At 36.4% G+C, this 19894-nt stretch overlaps 1 protein-coding gene across 1 annotated transcript in view; it reads left to right on the plus strand.

Annotated features, from left to right (window-relative positions):
* The window catches only part of NEB (nebulin), a 127373-nt gene that overhangs the window by 14031 nt on the left and 93448 nt on the right, over nucleotides 1-19894 (plus strand). Inside the window, exons 11-35 of the mRNA XM_074910943.1 lie at nucleotides 655-771; nucleotides 1407-1508; nucleotides 1591-1698; nucleotides 1795-1899; nucleotides 2578-2676; nucleotides 3156-3260; nucleotides 3359-3466; nucleotides 4129-4440; nucleotides 4575-4781; nucleotides 5434-5538; nucleotides 5889-5996; nucleotides 6802-7113; nucleotides 8311-8517; nucleotides 8759-8863; nucleotides 9897-10004; nucleotides 10933-11244; nucleotides 12051-12257; nucleotides 12969-13073; nucleotides 13236-13343; nucleotides 13736-14047; nucleotides 14804-15010; nucleotides 16552-16656; nucleotides 17538-17645; nucleotides 19168-19479; nucleotides 19615-19821. Of these exons, the coding sequence (XP_074767044.1) occupies nucleotides 655-771; nucleotides 1407-1508; nucleotides 1591-1698; nucleotides 1795-1899; nucleotides 2578-2676; nucleotides 3156-3260; nucleotides 3359-3466; nucleotides 4129-4440; nucleotides 4575-4781; nucleotides 5434-5538; nucleotides 5889-5996; nucleotides 6802-7113; nucleotides 8311-8517; nucleotides 8759-8863; nucleotides 9897-10004; nucleotides 10933-11244; nucleotides 12051-12257; nucleotides 12969-13073; nucleotides 13236-13343; nucleotides 13736-14047; nucleotides 14804-15010; nucleotides 16552-16656; nucleotides 17538-17645; nucleotides 19168-19479; nucleotides 19615-19821 (4191 nt within the window). The remainder of the gene's footprint in view (nucleotides 1-654; nucleotides 772-1406; nucleotides 1509-1590; nucleotides 1699-1794; nucleotides 1900-2577; nucleotides 2677-3155; nucleotides 3261-3358; nucleotides 3467-4128; nucleotides 4441-4574; nucleotides 4782-5433; nucleotides 5539-5888; nucleotides 5997-6801; nucleotides 7114-8310; nucleotides 8518-8758; nucleotides 8864-9896; nucleotides 10005-10932; nucleotides 11245-12050; nucleotides 12258-12968; nucleotides 13074-13235; nucleotides 13344-13735; nucleotides 14048-14803; nucleotides 15011-16551; nucleotides 16657-17537; nucleotides 17646-19167; nucleotides 19480-19614; nucleotides 19822-19894) is intronic.

Below are 19894 nucleotides of genomic sequence, written 5' to 3' on the forward strand. Positions count from 1 at the left end.
GTGTTCTTGTGTGCCTTCGACTAGGGAGCTTATGACAACTTCTAGCCATGCTTATGATCTTCCACAATAGTACCCATGAATTAAAATTAAAATTTTATTTCAGTGAAGTAGAATTTGCTTCATTGTTTGTTCTGATTATGTTATGTGCCCGATTTTTACTTGGAACAAATCAATACAGATAAGCAAGACCAACTTAAGATGGCCGAATTTGGCTCAGTATTTTCACATTTATTCATCCTTGCTCAGTGTATCATGCTGATGTTGTGCTGGCCCATCTTTTATTCAAAGTACAGAATTTGTTTGGCTTCTGCATTTTCTGCAATAGTATATGCATCAGCAAAGACAATCTTATGCCAGGAATTGTAAGAATTCTGAGATGTCAACTGGTATTTGAAAAATTACAGTGTTCGGAGAGGGGCTTAAAGGTGGGGACATCTACTAAATAGCTCCCACTTTTCTTGCCACCCTGCCTCCCATCTTGTCATCCCTGCACTCCTGTGATCTGAGTGCCTTTCATGGTCCTTTGCCACCATAAGTTAAAAAGAGGAAATTTTCCTGAAAAGTTCATGTTGGTATAGGTAAGTGACCATCTGGCTTTTAATACTGATTTTTAAAACCTCACTCTTTTTTTTTTTCACTGTTATTTTTGAAAAGGTAAAATACAGAGCAGACTATGAAAAGAATAAAGCTATTGCAGATTATAATGTGCTTCCTGCTACAGAGAACCCATTGCTGAGGCAATTAAAAGCTGCAGGAAATGTGCTGAGTGATGTAAGTATTATCAAAGTACAGCTGGATGATTTTTCGGTTGTGTACAATAAACCAAACTCATAATTGCTTCACAAGGCTTCTCCTTTGGAACTCTTAGTGGTTTTATAGACCCATATTTGTCATGAGATACCACCAATCAGAACGGTACAGAGTCATGTCTCCACAGCAGAGCTTAACAATAGCTGTGGCGTGTTATGGGGATAGCTAAATATTGTATAGTTCATTTAGGTCCCTGTGGAAAATGGATCACAAGGTGACAGTTCTTACTGTTCTGAGGAACTTCAGCTGATGTCACTAATCATAAAATATGTGTTACTTTCACATATTCATAGATACCATATTCTGGTTCTCACTGTAATGGCTTTTTCGATTTCTCTCTTCTTGCTGTTTTGATCTGTATGAAAAGAGACTGCGTATCTCTCAGTGACAGAAATTCAAAACCCATTAGTCAGATGTTTCTGTCTTGTCTTACAAACCTAATAGTTAGTAAAAATTTTTAAAAAAAATCATTGTTTTTCAATCATCAGGGAAAGCTTTTCTTTGCAATCTTTTCACAGTTTTACTCCTGTCATTTTTAATGTGTTGTGAGTTGCAGTGAAATCTACTGCATTATCTGACATTATTTTCTTTTGCAGAAATTATACAAAGAAGCCTATGAACAGTCAAAAGGAACCAGCATGAATTACTGTGACACACCAAAGTTCCAGACTGATACTGTTCTGAAGAATTTTAGTGATGTATGTGTTTGGTTTATGTTATGTTGTTCAGTACTGACACTCTTGATTACTTTTGTTTATCAACTTGTGATTGTTTTTCCAGGTAAAATATAAAGATGCATATCAAAAGAATATTTTAGGACACTATTTGGGCAGCTTCGAGGACCCGCATCATACTCACTGCATGAAAGTTGAAGCTATGAAGAGTGATGTAAGTGTGGCAATCATTCTGTTTTCACCATCATACTTTCAGTTCAGAGAAAGCTCAGTTATGATTTCTTACCGAATGTTGATTTTTTTTTCCTAGAAAAATTACAAAGCAGATTACGAGGAGGAAAAGACACAATGCTACTTCCCTCAGACCATAACTCAAGAGTATGAAGCTATTAAGAAGTTAGAGCAGTGTAAAGATGTAAGTACAGGACAGTAGTGGTCATCGAGTGGCCAGCTACACACAGAGTATCTGCTGCTGAGGCACACAGAAATGTACAGAGTGATTCCTGTTAATTCTGATGATTTTGAGTTTGGCCTTATTAGCATATGTGACTTTAAAAAAAAAAAAAAAGTTAATCTGTATTTTAGGGCCTTTTCTGACATCTAGTGATCAAGACAGATATAGCACCATCTTTTTTAAACAAGTAAACCCATAAAGCTAGATGAGTACCAAAATGAAGAATGAACCTCAAGCATTTACCTGCTTAAATTCACATATTTTTACATCAATTCTTTAAAAGTACTTCAGTGACTTTATTAATACTAATTTTATTTAATCAATACTTGGGAAGTACTTTAAATATATATTTGTATATAATATACTAAAATATATATACTATATTGTGTATATTATAATGTATGCTATTTATTATATTTATATGCCTACTCATTATTTGACATTCATACTTTAATAATACTTTAAAAATCTAATTGCTCTCTGATTGTTAAAACGTAGCACAAAACTGTTGTGCATGACTGCTTATCTGCACTCATGCCATAACTGCTGACTGTCCCAAGTAATGCTACATTGCTATGTCTTATGAAATAGTTTTGTTCGTATGCATTTTATGCAAATATATTTATTATCTTCCCTCAGCACACCTACAAAAAGCATCCCGATCAAACCAAATTTACTCAAGTGACTGACTCTCCAGTACAGAAGCAAGCAGAGATCAATAGCAAACAGCTGAGTGATGTAAGTAAATTTAGAAAACATGTTGCTACACTCTGACATTACCAGTTTCTGCACCATGGCCACCTTCACTTTATCACCCAGTTGTAAGAGAATCCTGAAATGAATGTGTAGATGCGTGTGTGTGCATGTACACACACACAAGCACAGAAACATTTGTGTGTATTCACAATTCTGTTCCTGTGGAAGATCACCTGGAAATCAGATTTTTTTTTTTTTTTAGTTTTTCAATTAGCTGTTCATGTAAATTTTTAGTGTGTATGTTTGTAATTGTGTTTATGTCCATCATTTTTAACGTGTTCTTTGCAGCAGTTAAGTCAGTGGGATTTATACCATTACTTGGCAAGGACTGGGATTTCATCCTGCCGTGCTTTGTGAGTGAGGTAGCATGGGATCTTTAAGTTGTGTCATTCAGCATTATTAAGCATTTACAATCTATAAACATTGGGCTGCTAAATTTCTTTTTTTATTTTTCTTTGTAGATAAGGTATAAATCCAAAGGTGAAGAAATTATTCACAAGTACCACCTCCCTCCAGATGTGCCACAGTTTATACAGGCTAGAGTTAATGCCTACAATATCAGTGATGTAAGTATATTTTGAATCCAGAGCTCTTGATTAAACTTACAATATGAAGTTTTCTGTTAGCTAGAAACTGCTCATTCAAAGTTCACATTTTCTTCTAGAACTATTACAAAACAGGATTGGAAGAATTAAAATCAAGAGGATATGATCTAAAAAGTGATGCTATTCCTATCCGAGCTGCCAAGGCTGCTAGGCAGGCTGCCAGTGATGTAAGTACATCCCTCCTCAAGGAACTGTTTCATTCAGGAGAGTTTACTCAAACAACGTTTGCAATTATGTTTATTAAGGATGCCTGAAGGATAACTTCTTTACTGCCTATTTTGAGTGTGTTATTGGACATATTTAACACAGTTATATTTTTATTGGTGTTTCATTGCTTCACTAATGTATTTGTGTAACTACATTTCAAAAAGGCTGTTTCATGGTGTAATTTGCTATGAATAAACAGCCTGTCTTGCACTCCGGTATGGTTAGGGAGAATCATGAGGTCAGTAGAAACAGCTCCATGAGCAATGGACCCCTGAATTCTCTTTGTCTTTAATTATAGGCCTGTTCATAAATGAGGTGAAAGAATCTAGCACCTCACTGGAGCTTGGGTAGATTCTTGGGGATGGCCTTGCAAAAGTTCCTTAGTATTTTAAGATTCCTCCCCCTCTTATCATCAGTACAAATGAGCTAATGCCACTTTGAGAGCTAATTAACTGATTTATGTAGCCATGAATTGTGAAGAAATGCTTGTCTGGTTTTATGTATGGTCAGTGACTTAAATGTGAGGGGTACTCTTTGTAGAAGAGGGTAACCTTTGGTTTTAAAATGCTTACCGCAAAGTTACGACACTTAAGATCATATTCTCTGCGTTCTGTTCTAACAGGTTAACTATAAAAAGGCCTATGAACTTGCCAAGGGTAAACTCGTTGGCTTCAAGAGCCTCCAAGATGATCCCAAACTCGTTCATTATATGAAGGTAGCCAAGTTGCAGTCTGAGCGAGAGTACAAGAAGGATTATGAGAAAACAAAAACTAGGAACAACATTCCACTGGATATGGTCAACGTTGTCGGTGCCAAGAAGGCTCAAGAGATTGCCAGCAACACTAACTACAAGAACCTCCTACACCACTATACTTATTTACCTGATGCAATGAATGTGGAGCTGACCAAAAATATGATGGAGATTCAGAGTGATGTAAGTAAAAACCTCATCTGAACAGAATTTTTTTGGAGATGCCTCAAGCAAAAACTGTGAAGGCTCAGGAGAGGTCCCTGGATTGTTTTTTCTAATTCCTAATTTTTAAAACATTGTTTTTACTCCTTTATTAGAATGCATACAAAGCAGATTATAATAACTGGATGAAGGGCATTGGTTGGATTCCCATTGGCTCACTAGAAGTAGAAAAAGCTAAAAAAGCTGGAGATGCCTTGAATGAAAAGAAATATCGTCAGCATCCAGACACCATTAAATTTACAAGTGTGGTGGACTCTCCGGTAATGGTCCAAGCCAAACAGAATTCAGTTCAGCTCAATGAGGTAAGTAGAGAAAGAAATGGGTGTTATAGTAAAGTAGAGATGCACCTACTGAAGAGTTGAGCATTGTCTTTAAAATTTTTTAAAGTACTGTTAGCCTGGAAATGTTTCTCTGTGTTCATCTTTGTTTTGTGCTCTGATTTTGCCCAAGTGATTTCCTGGTAGAGATCTGCAAATCTCTGTGGAAATCACGTAGCTCTTTCAGTTCACATCAGCTGATGCTGTCCATTTATATTTTAAGTCTACTTGAAATACATTCAGTTTAAGAAATGTGAAATTTTCAAGTTGTTTATTGCTGTTTTACCACCTACAATAATGAATGAATTACAGTATGTCTATCATTATACACCAGCAAGCTTTGTTTTTTGTTACACTCTCCTACCATCCCTTATTCTCCCACTCTTTCAGAAATGTTTTTTATGTCCACTAAAGGGCTTAATTTTGCTGAGTAAAGACTGCATAGAGCTTATAGGGTGCATTCCTTCCATCAATAAGATCAACAATTCTAGATGAAAAGTAGAACCTCAATCTTTGAGATAGGTGGCAACGTACATTTATTTTCAAAATCAAACATAAATTCTCAGTTAATTTACAGTGAGCTGGGTCTAGCTATGCAAGAAATGAAGGATTTATTTCTGTATCGTATGTTTTACAGAAACTATACAGATCTTCTGGAGAGGAAGTTAAACACAAATATACCCTTCCCCCAGATGTCCCACAGTTCCTCCAAGCTAGATACAATGCAGCTAACGTCAGTGATGTAAGTGACTTCTTTACAACATGTTTTACACATTGTTAATGATTTTTTGAGTAATATGTTACAGATACACTCATATTGCAGGTTCCTTTCCTTGATATGCAGTTCTATATAATCAACTCGTATCTCTGTAATTTTTCAGTCTTGGTGTCATTTGAATTTCCAAACAGGCACCATTTAATCATGTAATCATTTAACTAATTTAATTAATAGATAAATCTGTTCCCATAAATGAAGACTGATATGATCCCCACTGCATCTGCTTCTAAAGAATTTCTTGGGAATAGCTCTGACTTGCATATATTTCATGTGGTTACTAGTTTCTCTAGAATAACATGGATTTTCTTTTTCAGGCCTATTATAAACAAGGCTACCATGATCTAATAGCTAAAGGGAACAATGTGTCACTCGATGCTATTCCAATTACTCGAGCCAAGGCTTCAAGAAACATTGCTAGTGATGTAAGTATCTATTCCAGGTATACTTTCCTTAGCTGTTTAGTAAAAAATTTGTCCATTACAGCCATATGGTAGACCTCCTATGTTGCACAAGTCTCAGTAGGGTCAGCATTATGAGAAAGAGATTCTTACTCTTTCCCAAAGGCCTAGTTGGTGTAGAACTTACTTTATGCTCATCTTATTTGCTTTAGATAGGCAAATGCTATTGCATTATGTTTCTTAACCCACTTTTCACAAGAGAAGTGAAGTCAGTAGTTCTTGCAATGGTTCAATTTTCAGAAAATACACTTAATTAGCACCTCTTTACAGACCATGAGGCAATATGTGCTCTTGGTTATGCAGTGGAGTATGCCTTACACAGGAATCAGAAGGCTGATAGTGCAAACTGTATACAGTGGGATATGTTTTGGTGCTTTCATAGAACTCGAGGAGGCTGTCCAGTCATATTCCATTTCTTTGCTATTGCTTTCAAATGACTCAGAAGGATTGTCTCAATTACTCTGATATTTTTCATACAGCTTTCCACACAGGAATGCTTAGGAAATGTTTTCCCTTCCTTACAAGAAAAGCTAATATTGATAAATCTTCTTGAGGCGTATGTAACCTGTTAGTACAGGCTTAGATGGTGGAGCAAGAAAAGCTGATGTAGGTACGGTTGCTGGGCGTGCCACTTAGGAGAGTTTATCTTTCTGAACTGCTTGAGGCTTCTTTTTCCAGTGAAAGTCAGGAGACTTCTTCTTTTCCTTTGCATTTTGTGGGCACCAACAGCCATGTCTCAGTATATTTGATCTCTTTCTTCTGTTTCTAGTATAAATATAAAGAAGCATATGAAAAGGCTAAAGGAAAGCAGGTTGGTTTCAGAAGCCTGCAAGATGACCCTAAGCTTGTCCACTACATGAATGTAGGAAAGATTCAGTCTGAGCGTGAGTACAAGAAAGACTATGAGAAGACCAAGACTAACTATCATATGCCTGCTGACACGTACAGTATCCAGGCTGCTAAACAGGCACAGGATGTAGCTTCTAATGCCCACTACAAAAACCTGATCCATCACTACACTTACCTGCCAGATGCCATGGATGTTGAGCTCGCAAAGAACATGATGCAAATTCAGAGTGATGTAAGTATTTCAACAATTGCAATTTCATGGATGATTTTTGCACCCTGAAAAAGAAAAGATGAGTTTATATTAATTGAGACTTGCCATTACTGTAAGGGAATGGTCTGTTTTTCTCATGTCTTGGGGAAGACCGTTGCAAGTTTTATCAGCTGGTGGTGGCATTTAGAAATACCAAATTCCAGGTGAGTTCTACTCAGCAGGATTTTGGTGTGGGAATATCAGTGAAGGGCAGACTTCTGGAATATTGAATTCAAATGAACTTTTTTTTTTTTTCACATTTCCTCAGAAAACTTTTTTTTGCAACTAACATAATTTTGTTTCATTCTTCAAAACTTCTTTTAAGTTGTATTGATTTGTCTTCAAATGAAATAGATATGATAGTGTATTTGGACTATCTTTGACTATTTAGGCTGAAGTAGTTGACAAAATGTAACTATAGATATTATTAGAAATACATTCTGGAGATCTCTAACATAGGAGATCTCTCCTAGGACCTTCTGGGTCCTTCCTGCAGATACAGTTTCAGATGGTTGACTGGGCATACAGCGTTTCACTCTGCACCTCTTTGTATACTGCAGAATTTAACTCTCTATGGATCCCTACGGAAGGATCTTAAAAAAAGAGTGTCCACAATATTCTTGCATTCAGACTATGCATTAGCCCTGTCTGAATGTTTATGTGAGAGAACCTTCTTCAGATTTTGGAGCCAGGATAAATTTTTATTTCCAGTCTGTGAATTCTTTATGTTTTACTGTGGGAGGAACTGCAGGAAGAGAAACAAAAATTGAGGCTTTGCTCTGTGGGCCTTTGTATAAGGCCAAGTCTCACAGAGTCTGCTGAAACAGGGAACAAATTAAACCATGTCAAACAGTCACCATATGGTTGTTTAGAAGTTACTAAGAATTGAAGGTTGGTGAAAATTTTTCACATGGGTAAAAGAAAAGGAAGGTTAATAAACACTGAGAAGGGTTGTTATAGTTTATCAGAAATGAATCATGAATCAAAAATACAGTAACACATTTTCTTCCTTATGAAATCATAGCGAAGCATAATAAAAATCTGTTGTTCCCCTCGAGAATTAATAAATGTTTCCTGCTAATGTAGAACACACTAGCTGAACTATGTGATTGTTATTTTAAGCAAAATTATTACAGTTCTGTGGAAAATCTTAGTCCATATTGTCTTTCTCTCCTTCAGAATGCATACAAAGAAGAGTATAACAGCTGGTTCAAGGGTATTGGATGGAGTCCTCTTGGTTCTTTGGATGTTGAAAAAGCTAAAAAGGCTGGAGATGCATTAAACGAAAAGAAATACCGTCAGCACCCAGACACCATCAAATTCACAAGCATACCAGATTCAATACCAATGGTCTTAGCACAGCACAACACCAAGCAACTGAGTGATGTAAGACGTTTTTCATTATTAATGCAATACAGTAATTTTATTTTTTTACCATATTTATGATTTATATGTTACTGTCTGTTATTCCATCTAAAAAAACCCTTTAAATTTTAAAACACCGTAAAAATAGTAAAACTGTAATTTATTGGTAAGAATTAAGCATTGTTGCATTATCTCTATTTGTTAACACTAGTATTACCTACCTTGTACTTGTCAACAAGTATTTGTTTCTTTTTCATTGCAGGTAACATATAAGCAAGAGGGTGAAAAAGTAAAACACAAATACACCCTGGATCCTGACGTTCCTCAGTTTATTCAAGCCAGGGTCAACGCCTTCAATTTGAGTGATGTGAGCATATAACCAAGAGTTTGTTCAATAATAGATTTGTTTGTCATTTAGTTAGTAGAAAAAATAACGTATTTATTCATGCTGATATTAAATATAAAAATGCACAAGCTCTCAATGCAGCTAAACTTTTACTTCTAGAAGTCAGTGAGTTTTGGGATTGTTAAGCAAATTTTTAAACTGAACATAAAGACATTTCAGTGCTTTATTGGCAAACTGCTTGTGTAGACTGAATGAGAAAGCCAGCATGACTTATTATTATTCAGATACCTATAGGTTTGAAGACCTGTGGCATCTACTTTTATATAAACACATTGCATAGGCAAGCAGTACAAGTTCTCTGTGTGTTGCTGCCTGCTGCTGGGCTTTCAAAGGAAATTAGCTCATCCAGTGGAAGGACAGTAATGCCTTTGTCTGCCACTCAGCTCCTAGTCTGCCTGCTTTCCATCACTTCTTGCATCCATCCAACACCATAAAGATCTCCAGTGATAGTATCAATTTTATTGCTGTTGTGATATTAAATTTTTTAGTGGCATTATCAGGCCTCCAGGAACTAGGTAAAAACTGACATCTCCTTTAATAACTGTGGCATACTATTTGTCTGTCCACGTGCTAACTGCTAACAAAAAATGACCCAGACCACTTTCTTCAGTCACTTAAGACCACAGGGCCTGATTTTGAAGCTAACAGGAAAAAATCTCTGAAGGTTCATTCAGTCAAAGCAAAAGGGGTTTGCTTAAGGAAGGGCAAAAATGCCACTGATAGAGTTGTTCTGCATAAAAATTGCAAAGAATGCTTACAGAGTTAATGATTTAACTGCATGAATTACTGTCTTGAAGGACTCTCCTATCTTTGTAGTAGATTTATTTATCAGTGCAGCTGTGGTTTGTGTACAGGTTAACATTTTTCTTTGCAATTGCACAGACTAAACTGAATATTTTGATTGCTATAACTATAATAAAAATATGGCCTTAAACAACTTTGTTAAAATTGCTACTTGTAGCGTTGCAAACTTACACCTTTTTTTCCCTATAAGGCTAACTACAAAGCGGACTGGAAAAAAACCATTGCCAAAGGATATGATCTGAAACCAGATGCCATTCCTATTATTGCTGCTAAAGCTTCTCGAAATATTGCAAGTGATGTAAGTATAATTTACATAAAGTGGAATACATACATCTACTGTGCTGCACCTTTCTGTACCATAGTATGCTACAGAGTCTCTATACGTATAATGGTATAGAGACACTTAACTCTGAGAATTGAAACTCTTACAATACTGTGGAATAACAAATGAATTCAGATGTTTACATGAACCTCTGAAAAAAACTATTTCTTTGGAAATGCATCATAACGTGTGAGTGCTGGTGAGCTGGGGCTGTTTGTTGTATGTGCTTAAAGTATTCACCAGCTTATTTGAAAGTTTCTTTGTTATCATTTATCTATGCTGTATTCTTAATTGCTGGACTTCTACTTGTCTAGCATTTATGAGCTGTACAGAAATAGGGCTGTTTTCAGGCAGCTGGTAAAAAATACAGAAATGTGGCTGTTTTCAGGCAGCAGTAAAGCTTGGTGTGCCATCTGACACAGGCTGTGAAAGGAGATTTGGAACACAGAAATGAATTCACTAACTTCAGCAAAAGACTGCAAATTGCTTCCATTCCCCACTTAAACGTGCTTCCCTCCAGTAGCTGATTATTGGGATATCTAATTGTTTGATAGCCTTGGGCTTTTATTTTTATTATTTTGCTAGTCTTCTAATTAAAAGCTGAATGTTTCTGGGAGTTAGAAGTCTACGGCAGTAAAATATAATGTGGCAGAGCAATGGTGTGAGAGGGCATGTAACTGCACATCTAGGTTTAGATCTGTACCAGGGGTCAAGACAAGCTGAGAAATCTGGAAATCCTCTTCTTTTTTTGACCTAAATAATCCTGTGCTGTCTGAAAAACAATTTATGAGTTTATAGAATGAACTGCAGTTGTTAAAATACTGAGTTTCAAAGTATTAAAATTATCAAAAGTATGTTTTCTCTTTCTAAAGTGGAATAAGACTTTCTTTTCCTTTGTCTCTAGTACAAGTACAAGGAATCATATGAGAAAGATAAAGGCAAACAGGTTGGATACCAGAGCCTGCAGGATGATCCTAAACTTGTTCATTACATGAATGTGGCCAAAATACAATCAGATCGTGAATACAGGAAGGATTACGAAGTCACCAAGACCAAATACCACACTCCTCTGGATATGTTCAGCGTGACGGCTGCCAAGAAAGCCCAGGAAGCAGTTACCAATGCTGGCTATAAACAGCTAATTCACAATTATACACTCTTGCCTGATTCTGTCAATCTGGAGTTATCAAGAAATGTGATGCAGATTCAGAGTGATGTATGTCATGATTTATTGGCTCTTTTTTATCTTCTCATAATGACAGTGGTACACTATTAACCTTCTAATGCTAAAAAATGAACTATATTGGGTTAACAGTAGATTGAGATGTAAATGTCTGGTCTGAAACCCTGTATTTTCCAAAGATTATCAGAATTAGGTGTAGCTGATAAGTTCTAGGGACTTCGACTAGCAAGTAAAGACTTTCCTTGTGTCTCTATGTATTTGGCTATATACACATGCTGTGAAAGTATGTGGTCTTTTTCCCAGACTCTGATGTTCTCCCTGTTACTTCTAACACTGGAGTTCAGGAGCAAGTTTCTCTTTGCAGCATTTTTGTACCTTTATCTGTCCTAAAAGCCATGTTATAAAGTATTAAATAGGAATGGTGCCTATTCAAGATTGTGCAAAACCAAGCCATTGAGCAGAAGTTGTTGAAACAATTTCTTTGAATTAATTCTACTGCAAACTGAGTCTACTAACAAACAAGAGTGTAATTTTAAATATTTTTGACAGATTTTCATATTTACCACTCAGAATTTTTTTTTGAGGTCTGTGGATTTCATTTGTAGTGTGAGTTCTACACACTGGTTTAGTGAAAATAATTTCTTTATCCCTAACACATAAATAGTTGTTCATGTTATGCTAAGAATTTGGAAAACAACAGCAGTTATAATGGGCTTATCTAAATTTTTCTTCAAAAATGAATGACTGGGGGAAGTTTTAAGGACTTACCTGGTTTTATGTATATAGACATTCTAATTTTCCTTGTCTCGCTGTGTTTTTCCTTGTTTATTTTTAAAAAGAATGTGTACAAAGCTGACTTTAATAACTGGTTGAGAGGAGTTGGCTGGATACCAATCCAGTCACTTGATGTAGAAAAGGCCAAAAAAGCTACGGAGATTCTGAGTGAGAAGAAGTATCGCCAGCACCCCGACAAGCTGAAGTACTCTATTACAATGGATGCAATGGAACAAGTGCTGGCTAAGCAAAACGCCAAGACCATGAATAAGGTGAGAATTGGTTCAGATGATCGTGACTAAGCCACAGATTGGCTCTTTCTCTTGCAAAATTGTGGGGCAGGTGCATTCCCACTGAAGTCACTAGAATCTCAAATGGGTATGGTGGTTTGCTTGGTTAAGAACAGACACTAGGAGATGATGGAAGCCTCAGGCTGTATTTGTAATTAAGGGAGTTTCATTTTACGTTTAAAAAGATTTTTTTTGTGTGTGTATGTGATTAAAGATGTCTTCTCTAGATTTAAAGTGCTTTGGTAACCTTTGCTCTTTTTCTGCAGGAAGTAGCATTCATAGTGACGTGAAAAAAACCCTGAAATTCTGTCAGTTTTGTACAAGTTCCCCTGAAAAGTGGAGTTCTTTAAATTGGCCCCTAGTTATCTGGAACACCACTGATTCTTATTCCATGTTTGCCATAGAAAGAGGGTGTGTGGAAAAAAAAAAATTATGCTTTGCACTAAAGCAGGGAAGAATGCAGACTGAAAATTTTCAGTTTCAATTTTATGAGCTATCAAAACATACTTTGCAAATTTCTCAAAGTACTAAAGAAAGAGGAGAACTATCATACTGCCACATGGCAGTTATGATTATTTGTAGTGCTTTTGGAACTTTAAATTATTATTTATTGCAAATGAACAAAACAAAAGCAAGCTTTTATTTTATGAGCGCAGTGCCTTTTCGATGCTAAATATTACTTTGTAATTGCAGAGGCTCTACACCGATAAATGGAACAAGGAGAAGACCAGCATTCATGTTATGCCAGATACTCCAGAAATTCTGCAGTCTAGAGTGAACCAGATCACAATGAGTAATGTGAGTTACCACGCTCACAGGGGCATTCAGGGTCTGTTGCATAGATCAAAAGTTGCTTTAATTTTTATGTTTTTTCTGAAAGTATTTAGATTCAAATGTAGGGTACTTCAGTAGTTCCGGCTTCATAATAGAGTACCTGTTCTCTTTTATGTTTTAAATTAGAAACTTTACAAAGCTGGATGGGAGGAAGACAAGAAGAAAGGTTATGACATGCAGCCGGATGCTATTCCAATAAAAGCAGCCAAAGCCTCCAGAGACATTGCAAGTGATGTAAGTTTGATTGTGTGATAGCACTCAGAGTAGCTACAAAGACAGTCAGAACATTTTCAAAGTGCTCTGTTATGCACAAAGGTGTTTTTCCAAGTGTCTTGCGCTGTTGAGGTTTGTTATATGCTTGATGGGATAGACCTTTGCGATACTTGCTCTCCGGTGGAATAACACTGAACTGAGCTTTTTTTCTCTTTGTTCAGCAAGCTGCTGAGCTTCACGTTGCCTGAGTTCAGTGGGCTCTTTTGTAAGGCTGGGTGGGTTTAAATGACTAAACCTGAGGTCTTGTGATGGAAAAGAACAAATATTTTCTATGTTTTCAGGGATAAAACTGAGCTTTATAGTGCATTTTTTTTAATTTAAGTTTTGCTGTTCTTTCTCTTCCCTGCTGCCAGTATAAATACAAACTAGCCTACGAAAAAGCAAAAGGAAAGCATATTGGGTTCCGTAGCCTTGAAGACGACCCCAAGCTGGTGCACTTCATGCAGGTGGCTAAGATGCAGTCTGATCGTGAATACAAAAAAGATTATGAGAAGGCAAAGACTAATTTCCATACTCCAGTTGACATGGTCAGTGTGGTGGCAGCCAAGAAAGCACAGGAAGTGGCTACAAATGCAAACTACAAAAACTTGATCCATACCTACAATGTTTTGCCTGATGCGATGAGTCTTGAACTAGCCAAAAACATGATGCAGATACAAAGTGATGTAAGTGATGAAGAGGTTCTTCAACCTTTGCATGGCAAATACAATTGATGCTTAGTTTATGACAGCATACTGTAAGATAAATAATGCTATTTTCTTAGTGAAATTAATTCAGTTTTATACTAAAATGTAGTAAATTAAATGAGACCTTCAGCAATGATAGCCATTGTATTTTTCTAAGACTCTGAAATACTAAGTTATACCTATTGCTAAAGAATTTGAGCTCAGAAAGAAGTGATTTTATGTATAGAGTAAAATGGGTATTTACTGCTTACATGTCCCATCAGGCTCTTCAGGAGCAATACTTGTGCATGGGCCTAGACAGGAAAAGCTTCCCTTTTCATTAATAGTTTTATCTTGTACTTCTAATAATGTATCTTTTCAGAAGGGGAAACCAGCTGAGTATCTATGTTCTCAGATTTTCTGGGATATTTAACCTCTAGAGAAGAGAGCCCTTTTTCCTCAGTATGGTGTTCAAGATAATCCTCTTCTTCTTCAAGAGGGCCTTAGCATGTAACCTCATGTGAGCAATCTATATACATCATAAGGAGGATCTGAACACTGTACTAAAAGGCAGAGTAATAAAATAGACACCACTGTAAAAAAATGTGTTTCTACATAAACTTGAATGCATCTGAATAATGTTTGCCTCTTTTTAGAATGTGTTCAAAATCTAATATTCATTAAACTCAGAAAGAAATGTCATGATTTATAGACTTTTTCACGCATTAGATTATTTTCTTTTCTTTCTGCTTCCAGAATCAATACAGAGCAGAATATGATGAAAGTATGAAGGGTATTGGATGGATGCCACTGGGCTCCCTGGAAGCTGAGAAGAACAAAAAAGCAATGGAAATTGTTAGTGAAAAGAAGTATCGCCAGCATCCAGACAAGTTAAAGTTTTCTGTTCCTATGGATTCCATGAATATGGTCTTAGCCTTAAATAATGCTAAAATCATGGATGAGGTAAGAAAGTCTTCACTGAAATTTGTTTAAGTTTGCAGAAGTAAGAAACAAAGTATACCTGATGAAGTAGTCAATCCTCTTGTATGCGTAGCTTTGGAAATTGTCGATTTTGGCAGCTAATAAATATGCTTGAATGTCATTGTATTTCATCTTACTAGACCTTTGCTATACCTGAAAGCAAAGCATGACCCTAATATTTCTAAGAAATAAATATAAAGGCAGATCTGGGGGTCATATTTTAGTAATGAAGTTTATCCAACATAACTGAATAGATTTTTAACGGTTTAAATCTAGGGGCTAAAAATACTGGAGTGATCCCTTTCAGAAATAGGATTTACACTTTTAAATGAGTATTCTGTTTCATTTGATGCCTGTTACATTAATATGAAATTGCTACATGATATGAATGCTTTTATAATGAGAAATTTATTTTCTGATGCTCCTGCTGAACTGATGTAATCTACTGGTGTTCGTCAGTAATGTCCAGACTTCATGTGCATTATAGTTACAGGGACAATCCGAAGCTTATGTCCACTTTCCTTAGCTCTGTTTCCTCTAAGAAAAGCTCTTTTGCCTCTCTCAGCTGATACTTATTTTCCAGGAGATAAACTGATGATCTTCCACTTCTAACTATTTTTTTACACCTTCTGGCTTGGCTTTTAGTTGTGGGTTAACCTCAGTAAGCGTCTAAGCAGCACACGGCCACTCTCTCGCTTCCTCATCTCCACCACAGTGGGATGAGGGAAGAGGAGAGGAAGAGTAAAACCAAAATAAATCCCTTGTGGGCCAAGATAAAAAATGTTTAATCAACAAAGGAGAAGTGGAAGAAGAAAGAAAGAAAACAGAACAAGTGATGTAAAAGCAATCACTTGCCACCTCCCATGAGTAGACTGGTGCCCAGCCATGTTGGGAGCAAAAGATGTCTAACCCCCCTAAAACCCCTCCTCTCCTTTTGTTTTTTTGCTGAGCATGAGGTTATGTGGCTTGGAGTATTTCTTTGGTTAGTTGTGTTCATCTGCCTGGTGATGTCCCTCCCAATCTCTTGCACACCCCAAATCTATTCACTGTGGGTGAAGAGAAACAGCCTTGACACTGCAAACACTGTTCAGCAACAGCTGAAACAGGAGCATGTCATCAGCATTGCTTTAGTCACAAATCTAAAATGCAGAACTATTCCAGCTGCTGGGAAGAGGATTCACTCCATCCCAGCCAGACTCAGTACATTTTGAAATCTATTACTTGCTACTGTTCAGTGTGCTTGAATATGCTGCTGGGCAAGAGACAAGCCATGAAATGCTCTGGCACGACTGATATTTCTTCCACTTTTCTTTCAGCTTCACGCCATTAACTCATAAGAGCTATTCCTGATTCACACTGCTCTTAAGTGCTAAAATAAAAAGACAGATGCTCCTACCATGTTGGTAGTCGCATCATTGTAAAGAATGTTTCTATTTTAAATAGGAAATATTATTTTAAATTGTTTTATTTAATTCTTTGGTTTTGTTGACATCCCTTTTTTTTTTTTTTTTTAATCCTTTCAGCACAAGTACAAACAAGCATGGGAAGAAGACAAAAAGAAAGTTCACATCATGCCAGATATTCCACAGATCGCTTTAGCAAAAGCTAATGCATTTAATTTAAGTGATGTGAGTACTGTTTGTAAGACTCCAGTGTTGCTCCTATTTTTTTTATTAGTAATAAGTGAGATGACAGCATACGAAAGCCTCCCTAATTCTCACTTTGGTAACCTATAGTGATTTCACAAAAAGGTATCAGTTTTCCTTTTCCCTGCTTCCTTCCCCAAAATTAAATACCAAAAGTTACCATGAAAAAGCCATAGTATTTACAGTCAGATTACAAAGTGTTCACATAAGTCATTAAAATATAATACTTATATGGAGTTAGATAACTATATTATATTGCTATATAACTATATTGTATTACTAAATATATAACTATATAACTGTAATAATACAACAAAATAGTAGAGTTTGAGTACTATCCATGTTTGTTACTGTATTATTTCATTTCCCCATGCACAAGGGTTTGTACTGGATTCAAAATTCTTGCAGATTGAACCTATTCTTTTGGTAACAGATGATATTATAGACAGTTTTTCAGTAGCCAGTTGTTAAATCTGCATATGCTAAACAAAGTCTTTTTTGTAATTGTACACATTTTAATGTGCACAGAAATAGACTTATTTATCTCATTTTTTTAAAAGCTGACACCCTTACAGATGTAACTTTTCACCAGTATTTGTGCATTTTCTTGCTCTTTTGTTATAGGCTATTGTTAGTGATTATAGTGCAGTCCAGCTGCACTGATGTGTGAATACTAGAACTGGAGTTGATTTTGAAGGAGTATTCATCTCTCTGTGCCCCTGAGTGCCTTAAACAACTGTTCAAGGCACATTAAACATATGAATAGTCTGTGTTTCAAGTTATCATATAAAATTAATAGAGTTTTATTTAAGTGAGTGTGGTGTGTTTTGCTTTCTTAAAGGATATTTTCTTTCTCTTCACAGAAAATGTACAGACTTTCATTTGAAGAGTCTAGGAGGAAAGGATATGATCTCAGAGCTGATGCTATCCCTATTAAGGCTGCCAAAGCTTCTAGGGACATTGCTAGTGATGTAAGCTCTTGAAAGAAAAAATGATCCATTTCAGATATTGTAAAACATTGATTTCTGGACACAATTCAATTTTACATGCCAAATACATGAAGTCTTTTTATTCTCTTGCTTGTAAATAATTCTGACATAATCGATATATATTCTGATACATTTTCTAGCAGGGTTAAAGAACTATTCCTTCATTAGAAAGGTAAGGAGATATGAGGGACTCAGAAGAAAAAAGGCAGTTCATTCCTCAGTGTGGTGGTGCTTGGATACATTTATAAATGTATGTTGTATCTTTGTAGTTTAGACAGAGTGTTCAGAGATCATTCTTAGAAATATTTGAAAAAAACAGATATGGACTTAAATTATTTTTACTGCAGTGGTACAGTTATCTTTATTCCTTTGGTGAAAGTCCCATTAAATATCTTGGTGCAGAGAATACACACTTCTGGAATCAGAACCATTCTGAAATCCTTTGTGTATCAGTGCTGAGGGATTTTCTGTGGCAGGGGCAAATGCAGCCTGAGAGGGGTGAAGTTAGGGCCTAAGGACATGTTATTTAGCCCACCATATTTTTTGACAACACAGAGGATGTTGCAGCCACTGCAAAGTTTTCTCTGCCACTGCTCTCAGGGGAAGATATTTCCATTCTGAGTTCTCTCCCAGCAGTAAGCAGTGAAGGACAAAGGAATTGATACTTGGTCTGTGTAGTTCATTGTCCAGGGTTGATTAGAGATTGAGGAAGGGGTTGAGAATTTGAACTATTGATTTTATTAAACAAAAGCATGGAAAAAATCTTGAGAAGTGTCTTGAATTTTGTAATCATTTGAAAAAGCAAACCTAATGGGTGTGACGATTAAATATTTGATTTTATGGTTAGTTTTTAGATATGAACTCAAGTATTCTGAGTATGGTGCAGACTACCATGAAAATAGTTACAGGAGCCAAATATTGGAGGCAGCATAGCAGCAGTAACAGAGACCTGTGTGGGTTAATGTACCTTGGTTCTAGCGTTTGCGATACCTCATCTTAGAGCTAATATGGGTATCTCTAAACTGTAGTGTGAAAAGAATAAAAAGTGCACTTTTCTCAAAGAACTGTCTGCAGCAAACCAGACCTTATGTTCCTTTGCCTTTTGCTTTCCATCAGTATTTCCGTCATGTTTCATATTTTCATTGTGTCATTTGTAATGAAATTAGAATGTAATCGAACCTCAGGTTACTCCCAAGGAGCAACCCCGGGCTACACTGAACATTATGCAGGAGCTGAATAAACTATTGTAAGACAATTTAATTTATTAAGAAAGTGTTTTAAATATATGGCTTCTAAAAGGGACAGTAGACATCTGTTTTGCTTTAGAGTGCACCCTAAGAATAAGTGGACAAAGCCACCACCTCAATATGCCTTGTGATGTTTTCTTAACAGTGTAAAAATCTTATTTTTATTCAAGTTTTGGGGTTTTTTCCCTTACAAGGTAGATATTGCTTATTAAACAAATGAAGTAGCATTAAAGTCTCTGTCTTTGTTCTCTTTACAGTATAAATACAAGTTAGGTTATGAACAAGACAAGGGAAAACTTGTAGGCTTCCGCAGCCTTCAGGATGACCCCAAACTTGTCCATTATATGCAAGTGGCAAAGATGCAGTCTGATCGTGAATACAAGAAAGCTTATGAGATGAGCAAGACACATTACCAGACACCTTCTGATACACTCAGCATCGTGGCAGCTAAGGAGGCCCAGGATCGTGTAACCAATACCAACTACAAACGACTGATTCACCAATATATGCTTCTACCAGATGCAATGAGTTTAGAACTGTACAGAAACATGAATCAGATACAAAGTGACGTAAGTTTTTGTTTTCTTTCTGTCAGTCACACCTGTGACTTTTTTTTCTTTATGGCTGTGTTTTGGAAACAACAGAATTATTTTGTGGGAGCCATTTGTAAATTGTAAACTTTCCTTTCGTGTTCTGCTTGGCAGAATGAGTACAAGCAGGATTACAATGAGTGGTTCAAGGGTATCGGTTGGAGTCCTGCCGGTTCTCTGGATGTGGAGAAATCTAAGAAAGCCACAGAAATTGCAAGTGATCAGAAATACCGCCAGCATCCCAGCATGTTCCCCTTTACAAAACAGAATGATGCCATGGACATGGTCCTTGCAAAGCAGAATGCAAATATAATGAACAAAGTGAGTATTTGTGGGGAAAATTAGGCAGATGCTCACATAGCATCCATTTCGATAAACAGTCTGTAAGTGTCTG

This window comes from Athene noctua, chromosome 7, assembly GCF_965140245.1.
Source record: "Athene noctua chromosome 7, bAthNoc1.hap1.1, whole genome shotgun sequence".
In the NCBI taxonomy this organism is placed as follows: domain Eukaryota; kingdom Metazoa; phylum Chordata; class Aves; order Strigiformes; family Strigidae; genus Athene; species Athene noctua.